Below are 21,541 nucleotides of genomic sequence, written 5' to 3'. Positions count from 1 at the left end.
GTGTAAGCAGATGGGTAGGCCCTGCCATATGCAGCTCTGCCAAACGATGATACTATCCTGTTTACAGTACTTGCCGAGTTCCGATTTTTCAATGATATCTGCTTTAAGCTTTTGTCTGTCATGCATGATTGGGCAACTGTGATGGCCTTGCTCAAATCCAGCATCTCCGCCGCCAGTAGCTTACGCAGGATCATCTCGTGGTTGATGCCGATTACAAAGAAGTCCCACAGCATATCTGCCAACGCAGTTTCGATCTTACATGGTCCAGCTAGACGTCTTAGGTCGGCAACGAATTCCGATACATCCTGGCCCTCAGAACGAACGTGGGTATAGAATCGATATCTTGAGATGATGATGCCTTCATCTGGTTTGAGATGGTCAAGTTTTTTTTGGTTGAATGGTGGAGCAAGCTCGAGGGGCTAGATGGCCTACTCCTGTTCCTAATTCTTATGTTCTTATGTTCTTATGTCACGTACCAGAGCACACAATGTTTCATAGTCCTTATCCGTTGGACTTCAGGGGGAGAGGAGATTCTTTGAGCCCATATATTTTCGGACCGCAAACTGTGAGGAGGACCGCCCGGCGTCTGCCTCTTCCTCCATTTTGTTGGCCACAAAGTACTGGTTCAAGCGGGCTACATAGACTGCCCAATCTTCTCCCTCCACGAATCACTCCAGAATTCCAATTATGCTCATTTTTGCATGCGAAGGTTCTTGTTACCTCATCGCCAAATGTTGTGGATGCAATAACTCAATAGACTGAATACTGTAAACTCCGAACAGGTACAAACCTGGCTCTACTTTATTAGGGCTCAAAGTGATTACATTACAAGATGACTGGCCTTTTATACCTGGGCCGCACACACGTGCGCACAGCCCAATGACCTCTGACAGTGGCACCACCTGGTGGCTAGTAAACCCAAGCATACATACATGACAATTACTCTTTGACCTTCCTACTCTCCTGCTGCCATCCCAGGCTTGACTCCCTCCTAGATGAGCCTACAGCTTCCCTCTGTGCCTTTCTTGGCATCCTACGTAGGCCCAACGAGACACTCATCGCTGCCTCCTTACGAGCAGCAACCCCAACTGTCCCATCCTACTCTCTGGCCAACCTTGCGACCCAGCTTGCTTGCGGGGGGCTAATCTTGCCAATCTCCTCTCCGTACAGCTTCCCACCCCCAGCGCTGACCCTGTGGACACAGGCAGTGGATCAGCCATCACCGAGCCTCTCCATATGTCCCTCCAGAATGTCCGTTCCCCTGCGACCAAGGCCCTTGCCATCCATGAGCTTATTGTGGATGATTGCATCGACATCATGGCCCTGACGGAAACCTGGTTGAGGGGCGATGACACCTTCCCCCTAAATGAAGCCTCCCCACCTGGCTACGCCTTCCACCACTTTCCCCGCCCAGACCACCATGGTGGAGGTGTGGCTCTCATCACCAAATCACACCATGGTCTGTCCCCGTACTCCTCCGACACTTTCTCCTCCTTTTGGCATCTCACCTTATTCCACCCCTCTCACCTCTCATTTAAAATCCTCGTTCTCTACCACCCAAGTACAAGAATTTTATTACCGATATTTCTTCACTGCTTTCCTCCCACTGCCTCTGCACCGAGCGACTTCTCATCCTCGGGGATTTCAACCTCCATCTTAATTCATCATTCTCTCTCTCCTCTGAGGTCACTAGCCTCCTGTCCTCCCTTAATCTCTCCCTCCATATGAACTCCCCAACCCATATTCACGGCCAGTCCCTTGACCTTGCCATCTCTTGTGGTCTCACTAATTCCATGTCAATCACAGATAAGGCCATCTCTGACCACTTCCTTGTATCGCTCTCCCCCCACATCCCCTCCCATCCCATCCCCCCCAGTTCAAATTCAAGGACATTTCCTACTGCCTGTGGGAAAGTGGAGATTGCATCTGTGAGATATCTTAAAATATAAGAACATAAGAAATAGGAGCAGGAGTAGGCCATTTGGCCCCTCGAGCCAGTTCCGCCATTTAATAAGGTCATGGCTGATCTGATCATGGGCTCAGCTCCACTTCCCTGCCCGCTCCCCATAACCCTTTATTCCCTTATCCGCTCAAAAATCTGTCTATCTCTGCGTTAAATATATTCAATGACCCAGCCTTCACAGCTCTCTGGGGCAGAGAATTTCACAGATTTATAACCCACTGAATAAAAGTTCATTTTTACTGAAAGCATTTTGGGTCATTAAAAATGGTTAATCAAGCAGTTATTGGCAGAAAGATTAGGAGAAAATGCTGTAGTCTTACAGTCTCTAAGATTGAGACCATCATTCGGCTACCTCTGCCTCTTCCCTTCCTTCCTCTAGCTCACCGGGCCAAACTTCCTCTAAGGACGCCCCTTGCCCTAGCCCTGACCTCACCTGTCATGTATTCAACCAGCATTGTAACCCATGTATAAACTGACCTAAGTTGTACACCATGAGAACACTGACCACTAGGTGGGAGGCACTCCTAACCTGGACCTTCAGGTATAAAAGGGGAAGCTCCACCCACCTTCATCACTTGAGTGCTAAGGAATAAAGGACAGGTCACAGACTGACCTTCTCTCAAGCATGGGCCTCGTCTGCATTTATACTGTGTAGTAAGGACGTATCAATGGCGACAAGAAACTTGGATTTAAACCACACGAGCATGGCCACTAGCAGAACAGACGAGAGGCACTGTGTTAAGGAATGGTTAGGACAGAGATTCAACATTGTTAAAGCAGCACACAGTTCTCCAGGCAGACAAGGGCAGTCAGGCATGCCCCAACATGTAGTTGAACCCTGAGGGGGAGTTCAACAGAGACAATGGCAAGCTGAACAGCGATTCACGCCATTGCAAGGGACAATGCGGCCAGTAATGGGGCCATCAACACCTGTTAATGGTGCACTCAAGGACAATAACAGGGGCAGTCAGGGACGATCGACTGGCAAGGGACCTTTTGTTTCAAACCGCAACTCATGCTGGAGGCGTGGAGGCATACATTCAGCCGGAGTTTGCAGAGATGAGCAAAATACCTGCAGAAATTGCAGAAATGGACACAGGGGGAAATCGCTGGAAGCTGAAGTTCAGCGAGTTCATGTGGAGCACGTATACAGTTCATACACCAGGATGCCACCGATAATGATGAAAGTGCTCCTCAATGGCATCCCAGTATCAATGGAGTTAGACACGGGTGCCAGCCGGTCCCTGATGGGTATCAAACAGTTCGAAAAGTTGTGGGCATCCAAGGCCAGGAGGCCAAAATTATCGCCGATTGACGCACAGCTACGGATTTACACAAAACAGATCATTCCGGTGCTAGGCAGCGCCACGGTAGTCATGACCCACAAAGATTCGGAGAACAGGTTGCCACTCTGGATTGTCCCAGGGGACGGTCCCGCACTACTGGGGAGGAGTTGGCTTGCTGTCATGAACTGGAAATGGGACGATGTCAATGCAATTTCCTCTGTGGAGCGAGTATCATGCTCACAGGTCCTGGACAAATTTGACTCATTATTTCAACCCGGCATTGGCACTTTCATGGGGGCCAAGGTAGTGATTCACATAAACCCGGACGCCAGACCAGTACACCACAAGGCCAGAGCGGTGCCGTATGTGATGCGGGAAAAGATAGAAGGCGAATTGGACCGCCTGTTGAGGGAAGGCATCATCTCACCAGTCGAATTCAGTGACTGGGTGAGCCCGATTGTGCCAGTGCTCAAGGCGGATGGGTCGGTCAGGATATGTGGCGATTACAAGGCCACCATCAATCGGGTGTCACTCCAAGACCAGTACCCGCTACCGAGAGTGGAGGAGCTCTTTGCGACGCTATCCGGTGGCAAACTTTTTTCAAAATTGGACCTGACCTCAGCTTACATGACCCAGGAGCTGGCAAGTGAGTCGAAGTAGCTGACCACCATCACGACACACAAGGGGTTGTTTGAGTACAACAGATGTCCGTTCGGGATTCGCTCGGCCGCCGCGATCTTCCAACGAAATATGGAAAGCCTCCTCAAGTCGATTCCAGGGACGGTGGTTTTTCAGGACGACATCCTCATTACGGGTTACGATACTGAAGAACACCTCCACAACCTGGAGGAGGTGCTACGCAGACTGGACCGGGTAGGTCTGCGACTGAAAAAGGCGAAGTGCGTCTTCCTAGCTCCAGAGGTAGAATTCCTGGGGATGAGGGTAGCAGCAGACGGGATCAGCCCTACTGCATCCAAGATGGAAGCGATCCAGAGAGCACCCAGACCCCGTAACACGACGGACCTGCGTTCGTTCCTGGGGCTCCTGAACTATTTTGGTAACTTTCTTCCCAAATTGAGCACGCTGTTAGAGCCGCTACACGTGCTCCTACGCAAAGGTCGCGAATGGGTCTGGGGGGACAGCCAGCAAAGGGCTTTTAATAGAGCACGCAATTTGTTATGTTCCAACAATCTGTTAATGCTATATGACCCATGTAAGAAACTTGTGTTAATGTGCGATGCGTCGTCCTATGGTGTCGGGTGTGTGTTGCAGCATGTCAATGCCAAGGGTCAGTTACAGCCGGTAGCTTATGCCTCCAGGAGTCTGTCCCAGGCAGAAAGGGGCTATGGGATGGTAGAAAAGGAGGTGCTCGCATGTGTATATGCGGTAAAGAAAATGCACCAGTACCTGTTTGGCAGGAAATTTGAGCTGGAGACAAATCACAAACCCCTAACGTCCCTTTTGGCCGACAACAAGGCCATAAATGCAAACGCATCGGCCCGCATACAGAGGTGGGCACTCACGTTAGCTGCCTATGACTACACAATTCGGCACAGACCGGGCACCGAAAACTGCGCCGATGCACTCAACAGGCTCCCACTAGCCACCACTGAGGGGGCTACCGAGCATGGTGCTGAGATGGTCATGGCTGTTGAAGCTTTCGGAAGCGAAGGCTCACCCGTGACAGCCTGTCAGATTAAAGTCTGGACAAATAGAGACCCGCTATTGTCTCTAGTCAAGAAATGTGTCCTGAATGGGGACTGGGCAGCCACGTACAGGGCATGCCCTGAGAAATTTAAACCATTTCACAGGAGCAAGGATGAACTCTCGATTCAGGCCGATTGCCTACTGTGGGGAAACCGCGTAGTCATGCCCCAGATGGGCAGAGAGGTGTTCATCAGAGAACTCCACAATGGGCACCCGGGCATTGTCACGATGAAGGCATTTGCCAGGTCACACGTTTGGTGGCCAGGGATAGACGCAGATCTGGAACTTTGTGTCCGCAGGTGCAACACGTGTGCCCAGCTGGGCCATGCGCCCAGGGAAGCCCCCCTGAGCCCCTGGCCATGGCCCGCCAAGCCTTGGGGAAAATGTTTTTGGTTGTAGTAGAAGCCTACTCCAAATGGATCGAGCGGACATTTTAAATTCAAGCACATCCTCTGCCACGGTAGAAAGTCTACAGGCAATGTTCGCCGCCCACGGTCTACCGGACATCTTGGTCAGTGGCAAAGTCCCGTACTTCACAAGCACTGAATTCCAGGACTTCATGGCAGGCAATGGATTTAACCATGTTAGAACGGCACCGTTCAAGCCGGCTTCAAACGGCCAGGCAGAACGAGCAGTGCAGATAATCAAACAGGGGATGCTCAGATTCCAAGGGGGTTCCCTACAAACCCGCTTATCAAGCCTCCTGTTGGCCTATAGATCCCGACCACACTCGCTCACAGGGGTTCCACCCGCAGAGCTACTAATGATAAGGATGCTCAAAACCCGATTATCCCTTATACACCCCACCATGAAATAAATTGTCGAGAGCAGGCGCCAGTCACAATATCACTACCATGACAGGAATGCGAAGGCGCGATGTATTGATGTAAATGATCCTGTTTTTGTCCACAACTACACTGCAGGGCCCAAATGGCTCGCAGGCACTGTGGTTGCCAAAGAGGGAAATAGGATTCTGGTAGTTAAACTTACCAATGGACAAATCTGCCGCAAACATGTGGATTAAACAAAAAGGAGGTTCAGCAACCCCATAGAAGAAGCAGAGGAAGAACACGATATAGAGTTCACTCCACCACAGGTGACCGAACACCGGAACCAAAGGGAGGAGAGCCCAGTCACTGTGGGCAGTCCGGACAGGCCTGAGGCGCTGCAAACAGCAGACACTCAGGCCAGCGCCCAACAACCGGAGCCCCAACTCAGGCGTTCTACAAGGGAGCGTAAACCACCAGAGAGACTCAACCTGTGATCCCAATAAGACTTTGGGGGGGGAGGTGATGTCATGTTTTCAATCAGCATTGTAACCCATGTATAAACTGACCTAAGTTGTACACCATGAGAACACTGACCACTAGGTGGGAGACACTCCTAACCTGGACCTTCAGGTATAAAAGGGGAAGCTCCACCCACCTTCATCACTTGAGTGCTAAGGAATAAAGGACAGGTCACAGACTGACCTTCTCTCAAGCATGGGCCTCGTCTGCATTTATACTGTGTACTAAGGACGTATCATCACCTCTTTCTCCAGTTTCTCTCCAATCTCCCCTCATGGACTTTCCGAGCTCATCCTGTCCATGAGACCCACTTCCTGCTCCCTTGACCCTATTCCCACCAAACTTCCTTTTCTGCCTCCCATTGTTAACGGTTCTCTCTCCTCAGGTACTATCCCTCTCTCTCTCAAATCTGCCGTTAACACCCTCTCCTCAAAAAAAACCCTCAATCCCTCCGTCCTTGTAAACTACCGTCCCATCTCCAACCTCCCTTTCCTCTCCAAAGTCCTTGAACGTGTTGTCGCCTCCCAAATCCATGCCCATCTTTCCCACAATTCCATGTTTGAACCCCTCCAATCCATTCCGCCCCGGCCACAATAACGAAACGGCTCTCTTCAAAGTCACAAATGACATCCTTTGTGACCGTGACAAAGGTACACTATCCCTCCTCGCCCTGTCTGCAGCCTTTGACACGGTTGACCACTCCATCCTCCTCCAGCGCCTCTCCACCACCGTCCAGCTGGGTGGGACTGCACTCGCCTGGTTCCATTCTTATCCATCTCATCGTAGCCAGAGAATCACCTGCAATGGTTCTCTTCCCACCCCCGCATCGTTACCTCTGGTGTACCCCAAGGATCTATCCTTGATTCCCTCCTATTTCTTGGCCACATCATCCGGAAACATGTCCGTTTCCACATGTACGCTGACGCACCCAGCTCTACCTCACCACCACTTCTTTCCACCCCTCCACGGCCTCTAAGTTGTCAGACTGTTTGTCCGACATCCAGTTCCGGATTAGCAGAAATTTTCTCCAATTGAATATTGGGAAGACCGAAGCCGTTGTCTTCGGTCCCCGCCATAAACTCTGTTCCCTAGCCACTGACTCCATCCCTCTCTCCAACTTCTGTCTGAGGCTGTACCAGACTGTTCGCAACCTAGGTCTCATATTTGATCCTGAAATGAGCTTTCGACCACATATCCGCAGCATAACTAACACCGGCTATTCCCACCTCCGTAACATCGCCCGTCTCCACCCCTGCCTCAGCTCATCTGCTGCTGAAGCCCTCATCCATGCCTTTGTTATATTTAGACTTGACTATTTCAACGCACTCGTGGCTGGCCACCCACATTCTACCCTACGTAAACTAGAGGTGATCCAAAACTCAGCTGCCCCCGTGTCTTAACTCACACAAAGTCCCACTCACCTATCACCCCCTGTGCTCGCTGACCTACATTGGCTTCTGGTTAAGCAACGCCTCGATTTCAAAATTCTCATCCTTATTTTCAAATCACTCCTTGGCCTCGCCCCTCCCTATCTCTGTAATCTCCTCCAGCCCCACAACCCTCCGAGATATCAGTGCTCCTCTAATTCTGCCTTCCTGAGCATTCCTGATTATAATCGCTCCACCATTGGTGGCCATGCCTTCTGTTGCCTGGGCCCCAAGCTCTGGAACTCCCTCCCTAAACCTCGCCACCTTTCTACCTCTCTTTCCTCCTTCAAGACGCTCCTTAAAATCCACCTCTTTGACCATCTGCCGTAATTTCTACTAATGCGGCTCGGTGTCAAATTTTTATCGCATAACCCTCCTGTGAAGTGCCTTGGAACGTTTCACTGCGTTAAAAGCGCTATATAAATACGAGTTGTTGTTGTTGTAGCACCGCCACCCATCCCTCTCTCTCTGCCTACATTATCACATCCCCATCTCACTAGCCGCCCCTCACACTCACCCTCATCCTAGCGCAATCAGACCAACTAACAACACATAAGGGTAGCCACTTGGGTGTTTTATCCAATGTTCATGTAAAGTTTCTGTTAATGTGCTGTCAAAAATTGAAACCTTTATTTTCAACACTTTCTGTTCTTGGACAGATTTGTGTGCATCTTTGGAAGTGGCTTAGTGAGTTGCAGTGAATGGTGAGACATAATGGTAGCCTCCGCAATGGTGGTGAGTTTGAAAGGAATGGCTAGGATATTGTAGGGAAGCTTTATTGTGTTGGTGTGGGGTGGTGCAAAGCTGGTGCATCATGTGACAGCCAAGATGTACAGTGTCAAGTGAAGTCAATCTGGCCATCCCTGACCTCCCGGGCAGCAATGTGCTCGCGTACTGATGTCCTGTGTCCTGTGCAGCATCAGGTGACTGCGGAGAAGGTTCGTGTTGTTGTTGGCGCAGCTGGTGTGCCTGGTACTGCTGGTATTGGGGCTGATCATGGTCAGATTCTAAGGACCAAGGTAAGACAGTACAAAGGGCACCCATGTTGATGGAATAGATGGCAGGTGAACTAGAGATGGCAGAAGCATTCTGTCAAAGGTGAGCGAGTTCTTCAAATGAGGTAAGATTGGATGGAGAATGGAAAGTGGAAAGCCTGCAGAATGTGTGCTGGAGATAAACCGAGAAACAGCTTGTGACTGAGGAAAGTGATGATCTATCGGGTGGAAGTTTTACTCTACATTTCAAGCTGTCAAGTAATCAGCTGGAGCAATGGCCGTGAACTTCTGCCTCAGGTTGACAGCTGTGGTCCACGAACAGCGTGGTTCCTGTGGCCATGAAATTAAAGTGAAAAAGTAAGTTAAAAAATCTTGTTAGTGATCTGTCAACTAGATGTTAATGAGTTTAATTGGGTCGCTCGCCTCTGCCTGTCAGGTCTGCTCAGCGCTGGCACACCTGACATTGGGAAAGGCGTGTTGCAGCGGGTCCGACTGTCAAAAAAATTCAAATCCCCTCCCCAGCCCCGCCACCGACCCCGACCACTGACCCCCCCAGACCCGCCACTGACCCCCGACCCGCCACTGACCCCCCGATCCGCTACCGATCCCGCCCACTGACCCCGCTCACTGACCCCCCACGACCCGCCACTGACCCCCCGACCTGCCACCGACCCCGCCTACTGACCCCGCCCACTGACGTGACCCTGCCCACTGACCTCCCTGACCTGCCACCGACCCCGCCTACTGACCCCCCCGACCCACCACTGACCCCCCGACCCGCCACTGATCCCCCGACCCGCCACTGACCCCGCCTACTGACCTTGCCCACTTACTGCCCCCTCACCCCACCGACCCCGCCCACTGACCCCACCCGACCCGCCACCAAACCTGCCCACTGACCTCCCCATCCCGCCACTGACCCCCCGACCCGCCACTGACCCCCCGAACCGCCACCAACCCCACCCACTGACCCCACCCACTGATCCCCTGACCTGCCACCGACCCCCCGACCTGCCACCGACCCCACCTACTGACCCCGCACAGCGACCTGCCACCGACACCACCCACTGACCCCCTGACTCGCCACCGACCCTGCCCACTGACCCCACCGACCCGCCACTGATCCGGCCCACTGACTCCCCCCCCCGAGCCCACTGACCCCACCACCGACTCCCCACCGACCCCGCCCACTGACCCCTCCACTACCCCTGGAAAATTCCAGCCAAAATGTGGAGAAAATAATTGAACTTAAAATATATAAATCACCAAGACCTGAAGGTTTCTACCCCGATGTATTAAAAGAAGTCGGTGAGGAAATTACAGACTGGTAGCGATTATATTTCAAAGCTCTCCTGATTTGAGAATTGTACCATTCGATTCGAAAACTGCTAATATAACTTCATTATTTAAGAAGAGGGAAAGAGAAAGCAGGAAACAACAGACCTGTCAGCTGTGGGGTGTTGCTGGAATCTCTCGATAGAGTGACTGAGCACTTGGACAAATCTCAGTTGATCAGAGCCAGCGTGGCCTTGTTAAAGGTCTGACTAATCTGGTTGAATTTGTTGAGCAGGTCACAAAGAGGCTAGACAAGGGAGTGTCAATGGATGTTGCCCATATAATTAAAATCTACACAAGGGAATATTGTCAAAAATGAGAGTGCACATGTGGGCAGCAGCCGCGGGGCGGCGTGGAATGGCCGCTGACTCTCCGCGGAGGAGCCGCCATTTTATAAATTGCCCTTTGTGAGTTTTGGAGTGGTGACCGGGACCCCTCCGCCCGTAAACACGCCGACCCCTCTCGCGACATTGGCCCTCAGGAAATAGCCCCTTTCCCGGTATTGTCGGTGCCCCCGACAGCTTTTTGTGTCGGTGCACTCTCTGTGGCTGGGCGGCCCGGCCACCCTTAAAGGGGAGGGCACACTGCCACAGCCGCCATGTTATTTGTTTTTGTTGGCCGACTGGCAGCTTGGCCCAACAATTATGCTCCCGGGTTCGGCCGGGCCACCAACAGGCAACCTGACACGCACCCACTCCTGGCCACTGGCCCGGCTGAAACCCTCCCTGGTGGCCCAATGGACCTAACTTAAAAGTATGCAGTGCTCGCAGCGGCCCTCCCCTTTAACTGAAGGGGAGAAACGTTGTGACACGTCAGCGCAATGCGGCATGTCTGCCCCGACCAAAAAAAAACTTCCAAGTACCGAATATCAACACGGAATCTCCGCTGCAACTCATGCAAAAAACGGTGTGCGCCCCGTTTCGGGCGGTGGGCAGTTTTGGCCCCGTAGCCTTTTGATTTAGGCTGGACATTGGTTGGGAGGTAGGAGAAAGTGAGTGGCAATAAAGGGCAGCTACTCATTATTGCATGCTGATTTCACATCACCACGCTGCCATTTTGTTCACCATTTTATGGCGCTATGGAATGGCAGTAAATAGATGGATTTCCAGCCCACGGAGCTAAGACAGTTAAATGAGTTGAGGTACAGGTCAGCCGTGATTTAATTGAATGGTGGAACAGGCCCGATAGCTGAATGGCCTTTTCATGTTCCTAATGTTATGTTTCTTTTCAACCATGCTCTTAAACTGTTACGTGTGATGCTGCTGAATATTAACTTGTTTGCTCTATGTGTAGGGTGGAGTAATAGGAATCATGATTGAATGGAATTGTGATCTAGACAAATCACCTTCAAAGTGCGACCCAACATATTCATATAGTCGACTAGACGACGTGAATACAGATAGATCCATCACATCTGGATACAACTTCAGGTCAGCAAAGTCTGCTTATTGACACCTTTCATAACAGTTTACTTGTAAATTATTTTACAATTTAAAAAATATTTGTTCCACAGGTTGAGGTAGAGTGGGAGTAGGAGTTTGTTTCTGAATATATCCATTTCTGTTTGTACATACACCAGTTAATAATGTACACCAATCTGCCATTCCTTGTTCTTCACTTATCCCCTTGAACTATAACTAGCACAAAATATAAAAACAGATAGTAAGAGTTTCTACAGGTATATAAAAAGAAAAAGAGTGGCTAAAGTAAATGTTGGTCCCCTAGAGGATGAGACTGGGGAATTAATAATGGAGAACAGGGAAATGGCAGAGACGTTGAACAAATATTTTGTATCGGTCTTCACTAAAAACATCCCAATAATGGATAATCAAGGGGCTATAGGGAGGGAGGAACTTAATACAATCATTATCACTAATGAAGTAGTACTCAGTAAAATAATGGGACTAAAGGCGGACAAGTCCCCTGGACCTGATGGCTTGCATCCTTGGGTCTTAAAAGAATTGGCTGCAGAAATAGTGGATGCATTGGTTGTAATCTACCAAAATTCCCTGGATTCTGGGGCGTTCCCAACGGATTGGAAAATCGCAAATGTAACGCCCCTATTTAAAAAATGAGGCAGACGAAAAGCAGGAAACTATAGACCAGTTAGCCTAACATCTGTCATTGGGAAAATGCTGGAGTCCATTATTAAGGAAGCAGTAGCAGGATATTTGGAAAAGCATAATTCAATTAAGCAGAGTCAACAGGTTTTATGAAAGAGAAATCGTGTTTGACAAATTTGCTGGAGTTCTTTGAGGATGTAACGAGCAGGGTGGATAAGGGGGAGCCAGTGGATGTGGTTTATTTGGATTTCCAGAAGGCATTCGATAAGTGTCACATAAAAGGTTACTGCACAAGATAAAAGCTCACGGGGTTGGAGGTAATAGATTAGCATGGATAGAGGATTGGCTAACTAACAGAAAACAGAGAGTCAGGATAAATGGGTCATTTTCTGGTTGGCAAATAGTGACTCATGGGGTGTCGCAGGGATCGGTGCTGAGTCCTCAACTATTTACAATCTATATCAATGACTTGGATGAAGGGACCGAGTGTAATGTAGCCAAGTTTACTGATGATACAAAGATGGGTGGGAAAGCAAATTGTGACGAGGACACAAGAAATCTGGAAAAGAATATAGACAGGCTAAGTGAGTGGGCAAAAATTTGGCAGATGGAGTATAATGTGGGAAAATGTGAGGTTATCTACTTTGGCAGAAAAAATAGAAAAGCCAATTATAATTTAAATGGGGGTCCTTGTGCATGAAACACAAAAAGTGAGTGTGCAGGTACAGTAAGTAATCAGGAAGGCAAATGCAATGTTGGCCTTTATTGCAAGGGGCTAGAGTATAAAAGCAGAGAAGTCCTGCTACAACTGTACAGGGTATTGGTGAGACCACACCTGGAGTACTGTGTACAGTTTTGGTCTCCGTATTTAAGGAAGGATATACTTGCATTGGAGGCTGTTCAGAGAAGGTTCACTAGGTTGATTCTGGAGATGAGGGGGTTGACTTATGAAGATAGGTTGAGTAGGTTGGGCTTATACACATTGGAGTTCAGAAAAATGAGAGGTCATCTTATTAAAACATATAAGATAATGAGGGGGGCTCTACAAGGTGGATGCAGAGAGGATATTTCCACTCACAGGGGAAACTAAAACTAGGGGACATAGTCTCAGAATAAGGGGCCGCCCATTTAAAACTGAGATGAGGAGGAATTTCTTCTCTCAGAAGGTTGTAAATCTGTAGAATTCTCTGCCCCAGAGAGCTGTAGAGGCTGGGTCATTGAATATATTTAAGGCGGAGATAAGGGAATTAAGGGTTATGGGGAGCGGGCAGGGAAGTGGAGCTGAGTCCATGATCAGATCAGCCATGATCTTATTAAATGGCGGAGCAGGCTCGAGGAGCGAGGTGGCCTACTCCTGCTCCTATTTCTTATGTTCTTAAATCAGCCATTGTGGAGTTAAAGGGGTGGAATTGAATTAGTCCCGAAAACAGGCATGTGGATCGCGCTGCCGATCTGCCTGTGCCCATTGAATGTAGTGCAGACAGCGCATGTAATTCATGCTGGTTGCTCATTCGCTGGATTGCAGCACTGAGCCCAATGCTAACTGTGCTGCTGCCTGGATCAGCGCTCAACAGCTGGACCAATATCGGGTGCAGTCTGTTGTCCAATTAAAGTTTGCCTGCAGAGTGAAAGACTGCACTTCTTAAAGGGGAGGTGCTTTGTTGCAGAAGTACCTCATTGTCACTGTAGGTGCTGCAATGGCACAGCAGGGGAGAGAAAGGGCACATCACTCCTCTGTTCCAGCACTAGATGCCTTAGTCCAGGGGTATGTAAAAGGAGACAGGTCTTCTACCTGCAGGAGGCAGGAGAACTTTGAGACACAGTGTCAGAAGGCACTGGGAGGAGATTGTGCAAGGCATCAATACCAGTAGTGTTGCTGCCAGGACCTGGATCCAGCATGCAGAAGTTTAATGACCTCACACGAGTGGTCAAGGTGTGTGAATACATCTTCAAATGCCATATCGCACCATCTGCACCCCCAGCTTTACACAACTGCTCAATGCACCGCACCCCCAGCACTCACCAACCGACAATCTTCTGCAATCACGACTCGTACCTCACAATCAGTTTCACCTCCACCCACACACTTACCACTGCTGCAAGCGTCACACCCACATCTCACATCTTGCACACAATGCCAGCTTTTTAACCATGACAGGCACATTGCACCACACTCCCTTTCTCTTGCAAGCCAATGTGGCTCACAACCGGCGTGAGCAGCAAGAGATGGGTGAACAGCAAACTTGGCTGCAGAACCTCACTGTGCTGCAGATAATTGGAGGGGCTGTTACTGAGGCGAGGCTGAAAGCATTGATGATGACAGTATGCTTCATATCTAATCCTTCATCTCACATCTCTCATTGCACAACCTCTTCTCACTTACAAACTGTTGATGGTGTAAGTATGCACATCTTGCTTTCGCCCTCTCCCCTCACCACAAACCCACCCTTGGGCCTTTCTCCTTTCAGATTCCCAAGAACTGCCAGCAGCCTAACCAGTGCACGAAGAACTAGAGGAGGTGAGTGATGGAGGACAAGGGACACCATTGCTCGATCTCACACTCCCAGGCACCAGCTCAGAAACGGTCACTGCCCGTACTTTAGAGGGGAGTATAGAGGCAGGATCTGCACGTGGTGAGTCACCGGGCACGAGTGGCCTGCAGCCAGTGCCGGGGGAAAGGATAGTGCAAGTGCTAGCTCCCTGGAGTGCAGGATCACACACGAATTCTGCTGCACAGAACTCAGATGAGGACTTCAATGGGACGGCCTGCAGAAAAAGAGTGTTGGGCATGTGCACAGAACTGCTTGGTGGGTTGGCAGGCCTGCCCGAGAGCCTGTTGTCACTGTCAAGGAATATGGAAGAGTCTGGCTCCAACATGCGCGGAGCTTGGAACCCAGGATTTCCAGGATGGAAGTGATGGGCAACTCCATTCGAGCATTTGCGGAGGAACCATGATGCTGAGTGTGACTGCCACTGTCTCAGCTGCCATTGGATCACAAGTGAAAGCAACCCAGTGTCTGGGTGCTGCACTGGAAACTCAGACTGCTGTCGTGCAGGCTCAACATGCTGCCATGGTGACTGGGTTTAAATGTGTGGAAAGGGGTTCGCAGGGTATCACAGCAGTCCAGCCATCCTCCCAACAGGTGGCTAGGATTGCTGAGGTGCTGCCCCAGGGGAGTGAGAGTGGCTCCGTGGAGCACGAATCTGCTGTTCTCTCTCAGGATGACAGAATTCATACTCCCACCCCTGCCACTCCATCAGTGCCCTTGCTGTTGCCTGCCTGCCAGCCCAGAGTGCTGTCGCCCAGGCCAAGGTCATGCAGTCTACAGCCAGGCCTTCTAGGCCTGGAGCTGCTCGAGTTTGTCCTGCAAGGCCGCCTGCAGTCTCCCCCTCTGAAAGTCAGCAGCCTCCCACCAGCCATGCTCAGCCACTGGGGTAGCACGGTGAAGGAGCACTAGAATTGGCAAAGGCACACTGAAGCCAGACACTAAGGGAATGCACGAGTGATTAGTTGATTTTGTAATGTAAGATTCAAAATAATTTATAAATTATGTTTGGAATGTTTTGTAGTGGCTTTCACTTCAACGTTGTGCTCAAGAGGGTGCTGCGGTGTTCTGTGGCAGCAGGATAGTAAGGCAGGGAACTTTGAGCCACGCTGATCTGGACTTTCATTGATTAGAATCGGAGTATTGATGATGTGCTGATGGACAGCCCATCTGGAACGGAGATTTGTCGGCTACCTCCTCCTCTTCCTCCCCAAGAGGTGATGCGGAACCCGTGGTGGCTGTGGCCTCCTGGTGGACAGATTGTGGAGGATGCAGCAGACCAGCACGAAATGGGACACCCTCTCTGGCATGTACTGGAGGGCTCCTCCCGAGGGGTCAAGGTAGCTAAACCATTGCTTGGGTACCCTGATGGTCTGCTCGATGACGTTCCTCGTGGCAGCATGGATGTCATTATATGATTGCTGGCCACGAGTGGTGGGGTTGCAGAGGAGTATCATCAGCCAGTGTGGAATGGATAGCCCCTGTCTCCGAGCAGCCATCCTTGGGTTCGACATGGTGGCTGGAAGATTGCTGGCACAACGGACTGGCACAATGTGAAGGCATCATGACAGCTGCCAGGATTGTGGGCGCTCACCATCGTGATGTGCTGGGCATGGTTACATACCAGCTGCACATTAAGCCTTTGTGGTTGTGGAACATCTCAGACAGTGGTTGAAGGAAAGGGTGGGTGGGGAGTCTGGTTTACCGCACGCTCCTTCCACTGCCTGCGCTTGTTTTCTGCATGCTCTCGGCGACGAGACTCGAGGTGCTCAGCGCCCTCCCGGATGTTCTTCCTCCACTTGGGGCGGTCTATGGCCAGGGACTTCCAGGTGTCAGTGGGATGTTGCATTTCATCAAGGAGGCTTTGAGGGTGTCCTTGAAACGTTTCCTCTGCTCACCTGGGGCTCACTTGCCGGGTAGGAGTCCAAGTAGAGCGCTTGCTTTGGGAATCTTGTGTCGGGCATGCAGACAAAGTGGCCCACCCAAAGGAGCTGGTCAAGCGTGGTCAGTGCTTCGATGCTGGGGATGTTGGTCTGAGCGAGAACACTGACCTCTGGGGAGGCATGATCGGCAGAGAGGGATTAGGGAACACCAACTCCAGCAGTACCCTGCTCCTGACAAAATGCCTAGAACATGACATATACCTGTTATCTGGGACAGAACCTGCCGTGATACACATCAGAATGTTGTGAGCCAGAGTAAGAGTGAGTTGAGTATATGATCATTTGATCTCTGTCCTGTTGGATGGAAGGACCTTTTTCCTTTTACTGTGATGAGCACAAAAAAGAAATCCAAGCGTCACCAATTAATATTTTATCATAAATGTTGCAAACTCTCAACATTAAGTCTCTGCTCCTTTTATTCCATATTCAGGTTTGCTAAATATGATAAGAATGCTGACGGAGTTGAGTCCCGGACCTTATATAAAGCATATGGAATTCGCTTTGATATTATGGTGAATGCTAAGGTGGGTATAACTAATGTAACTAATTCTATTTGATCAAATGTTTTTGCCATTTGGATTCTAACTTTCCACAGCCATTAAACTGGTGCCTCAGACTCTCCTGGCAGCTCTGCTGGTTAAAGCTGTGAGAAGCTGAGTGAGACAGACCAGTCACCTCCCAGCTTCAATTCCCATTCTGAGCTCTCAGCTGATCTCAGCGATAGGGGCCCTAAAATCAGCCTCAGCATCCCCAGGTTAAGGAAGTTCTAGTGGGAAAAGGAATGGCACAGCTGTGATACCCACCATGGTTGGATACCTGCTGACACAGATAGGCCTAGGATGTAGAATGGCTACTTAGGTAAGAGACTGAGGGTATTTGGTATCTGTGGCACCTGCCCCAGAAAGGATGCAGTGCCTTCAGGAGTAAAGGGTGGAAGCCTGATTGCTCCAAGATTATTTCATTTTATAAGACCTTGTAAATAATTCATTTTGAAAGTGGTCAGGAAAGCATGAACCCAAGTAATGCATCTTATTACTTTGTAACCCACGTGGAATACATAGAATCATAGAATAGCACAGCACAGAAGGAGGCCATTTGGCCCATCGAGCCTTTGCTGGCTCCTCCAAAGAGCAATCGTTAGTCCCACTCCCCGCTCTTTCCCCATATTCGGCAATTTTTTCTCCTTCAAGTATTTATCCAGTTCCATTTTGCTGGCTACTATTGGATCTCACAACACAAACCTTTCTACGTTGATTTTCACCTGCCATGTGTCCGCCTGTTCCACCAGCCTGTCTATGTGCTCTTGGAGCCGATTACTATCATCCGTACTGTTTACTACACTTCCAATTTTTGTATCAACTGCAAATTTCAAAATTGTGTTCTATACGCCCAAGTCCAAGTCATTGCTGTAAATCAAATAGCAGCGGTCCCAGTACTGAACCTTGGGGAATGCCTGTGTTTACTGCCCTCCAGTATAAAGAGCAAACGTTCACCACATCTCCCTCTCTATCGTCTATCCATGCTGCTCCCTTTTATCCCATGTGCTTCAATTTAGCTAAAAGCCTAATATGTGGTACTTTATCAAATGCCTTTTGGAAGTCCATATATACATCAACCACACTGCCCTCATCTACCTTCTGTGTTACCTCATCAAAAAACCTCAATCAGGTTAGTCAAACACGATTTGCCCTTAACAAATCTGTGCTGGCTCTCCTTTATTAGTCTTGTACACTTTATTACTTTATAACCAGCGAGTAATACACTTTATTATGATGTTTCCTGTGAGTAAAACACATGCTAAAAATTCGATTATATAGCGCCTGTTATTTGGGTGCTACGGTTGCCGTTTTGGGTTGAAAATGGCAACTGAACTGCATGCACAAGTCTGGTGCAGGTCCTGCAGGTCACCATCTTGGTGAGGGGTGAAGGCTGGGTGTTTGGAGTGTGTGCCAGCTGTGTGTTGAGTTGGCAGATGGTGACATCAGTCAGCAGGCAATGCTGATTTGACACCAACGCTCCATTTTTGTCTTCAACGCTGGAAGTAACGCCCTGTGTTAACCTTGCACAGCTGAACATGCGTTCTGCAGCTGCAAGGACTCCGAGCAGCAATATTTAAAGGGATCATCAACCACTCTCAGGTCAGTTGCTGATTCATTTCTACTGGCTCTGTGTAAGATTCTGGAAGTGTTTGCAGTTTTCTGGAATTGTTTAAAGTTGGCGAGGTGACAGGAAGTGGCACTTCAAGGGTTCTGGTCCAACCATTTGTTCCCAGTCAGGGGCGCTCCAATTGTCATCCCTCTTGGCCTGCAGCATGGCAGCGAGATGGAGCAGAGGCAGTGAAGAAGAGAACAAGCTGCTTGCAGAGGGAGGAAGGGGAGAGGGAGAAGGGTTCTCAGCAGGAGGCCTTACCCATCTAGAGTCTTCCGAGAGCAATCCTCTTACCTCAGCCTGAGCCAGGAGCAGTGTGTGAGGCATCTGTGCTTTACGAAGGAAGTGCTCACAGAACTCTGCCACCTCTTGCAACCAACCCTGCAGCCTCACACCAGGGCAAGGACAGCACTGCCAGTGGCTGGGAAAGTGACTGTGGTCCTGAATGTTTTCGTGTCAGAATCCTTCCAAGCTGGGGCAGGCAACATCTGTGACATCTCCCAGTTCGCTGTCCACTGCAGCATAAGAGAGAAACAGGTAGAGCATGCAGGTGGCTTTGCCAGGATAGAGGGCTTCCCCATGATGCATCATCATCATAGGCAGTCCCTCGGAATCGAGGAAGACTTGCTTCCACTCTTAAAATGAGTTCTTTGGTGGCTGAACAGTCCAATACGGGGGCTGGTTTGCCGCACGCTCTTTCTGCTATATGCTCTTGGTTTCTGCATGCTCTTGGCGACGAGACTCGAGGTGCCCAGATGCACTTCCTCCACTTAGGGCGGTCTGGTTTTTGGCCAGGGACTCCCAGGTGTCGGTGGGGATGTTGCACTTTATCAGGAAGGCTTTGAGGGTGTCCTTGTAATGTTTCCACTGCCCACCTTTGGCTCGTTTGCCATGAAGGAGCTCCGAGTAGATCGCTTGCTTTGGGAATCTCATGTCTGGCATGCGAACTATGTGGCCTGCTCAGCGGAGCTGATCGAGTGTGGTCAGTGCTTCACTGCTGGGGATGTTGGCCTGGTCGGGGACGCTGATGTTGGTGCGTTTGTCCTCCCAGGGGATTTGTAGGATCTTGCGGAGATATCGTTGGTGATATTTCTCCAGCCTACTGTACATGGTCCATGTCTCTGAGCCATACAAGAGGGCGGGTATCACTGCAGTCCTCGAGACCATGAGCTTGGTGGCAGTTTTGAGGGCCTTCAAACACTCTTTTCCTCAGGCGGCCAAAGGCTGCACTGGTGCACTGGAGGCGGTGTTAGATCTCGTCGTCAATGCCTGCTCTTGTTGATAGGAGGTTCCCGAGATATGGGAAATGGTCCACATTGTCCAGGGCCGCGCTGTGGATCTTGATGTCTGGGGGCAGTGCTGTATGGCGAGGACAGGCTGGTGGAGAACATAAGTCTTGCTGATGTTTAGCGTAAGGCCCATGCTTTCGTATGCCTCAGTAAATACGTTGACTATGTCCTGGAGTTCAGCCTCTGTATGTGTGCAGACGCAGGCGTCATCTGCATACTATAGCTCGACGACAGAGGTTGGACCTGGCCTGGAGACAGGTTGAACAGGTTCCCACTGGTTCTGTAGTTTAGTTCCACTCCAGCGCGGTGCTTGTTGACTGTGAGGTGGAGCATGGCAGCGAGGAAGATTGAGAAGAGGGTTGGGGTGATGACGCAGCCCTGCTTGACCCCAGTCCGGACGTGGATTGGGTCTGTGATGGATCCGTTGTTAAGGATCTCGTCCTGCATGTCGTCATGGAGCAGGCGGAGGATGGTGATGAACTTTTGGGGGCATCCGAAATGGAGGAGGACGCTCCATAGATCCTCGCGGTTGACAGGGCGCCATCGACTGCACACATGTGACTTTGCGGACGCCGCTCTAAATGCTGAGATGTGCTACATGCCTTCGGTCTGAGCTTGCACTGCAGCACTCAGACATTGGGTGACTTGTGCTGCAATGGAAGTGGAGACGTCAGCCAGATGCTGTATGATGGTTGGATCCACAAGTGCTAGAAAGGATTGGTTCCAAGCCCTGCGCAAAACCTTGTGCAAGGCTGTTGCCAGACTCCTCCATGCTCCTTGACATTCCACTCAGGCTTTCTGACAAGCCTACCAATGCACCAAGCATTTTGTTGTGCATAGCCATCAGCGTTCTTCTGTAAACTGCCCCATCAAAGTCCTCACCTGAGTCCTCTGCAGCAGAACCAATGTGTGACCTCGCCCCCCCCACCCCGGAGAACTGGCACCTCGGCTACCCGCACCCCTGCCCTACTCACGCCTGGCGACTCACCACGGGCAGATCCCGTCTCTAAGCCACCCTCTAAACGCCGCGCAGTGATGGTATCTGAACTGGTGGCTTTGAATGTCAGACAGTGCTCCTTTTTCTTCATCATTGTCTCCTTTGTCGACCACCACAGGCGGTATCTGAAATGAGAAAGGCACAAGGGTAGGTTTGTGGTGAGGGGAGAGGGGAAATCAAGAGGTGCCTTCTTACACCATGTGCAGATTGTAGGATGAGGGGAAAGTGGGATGTGAGAAGGAGGATAATGTATGAGGATACCAGCATCTTGTACTCTTTCAGCCCCACTGCTAGCCACGGGCTCAGCCATGCCCCTGCCAAGAATAGTCAGCACCGTCTCCTCCAAGGGGAGGAGGTGAAGCAGGCGAGCCTGTCCCCCGCCGATTATGTTCTGCTGCTGCCGGTTATGTGCCAACTTTTCCTGCAAGAGAAAGAGAAGTGTGTCAGTGAGTGTGGTGCCATGTGTTTGGATGATGTGTCTGTCATGGTTGAATAGCTGGCAGTGTGTGCAAGCTGTGTGGTGTGAGGCTTACAGCAATGGTAGGTGTGTGAG

The 21,541-nt window shown here is 50.3% G+C and overlaps 1 protein-coding gene across 4 annotated transcripts in view; it reads left to right on the top strand.

The window, feature by feature from the left end:
- p2rx5 (purinergic receptor P2X, ligand-gated ion channel, 5) overlaps nt 1-21,541 on the top strand; it is a 135,033-nt gene that overhangs the window by 70,287 nt on the left and 43,205 nt on the right. For all 4 annotated transcript variants that reach the window (XM_070858022.1, XM_070858023.1, XM_070858021.1 and 1 more), the window contains 2 exons: nt 11,296-11,432; nt 16,985-17,078. In XM_070858022.1, coding sequence (XP_070714123.1) covers nt 11,296-11,432; nt 16,985-17,078 — 231 coding nt within the window. The remainder of the gene's footprint in view (nt 1-11,295; nt 11,433-16,984; nt 17,079-21,541) is intronic.

Source organism: Pristiophorus japonicus, chromosome 16, assembly GCF_044704955.1.
Source record: "Pristiophorus japonicus isolate sPriJap1 chromosome 16, sPriJap1.hap1, whole genome shotgun sequence".
Taxonomy (NCBI): domain Eukaryota; kingdom Metazoa; phylum Chordata; class Chondrichthyes; family Pristiophoridae; genus Pristiophorus; species Pristiophorus japonicus.
The sequence above is the reverse complement of the archived record's forward strand: the minus strand, read 5'-3'. Positions and strand labels throughout refer to the sequence as shown.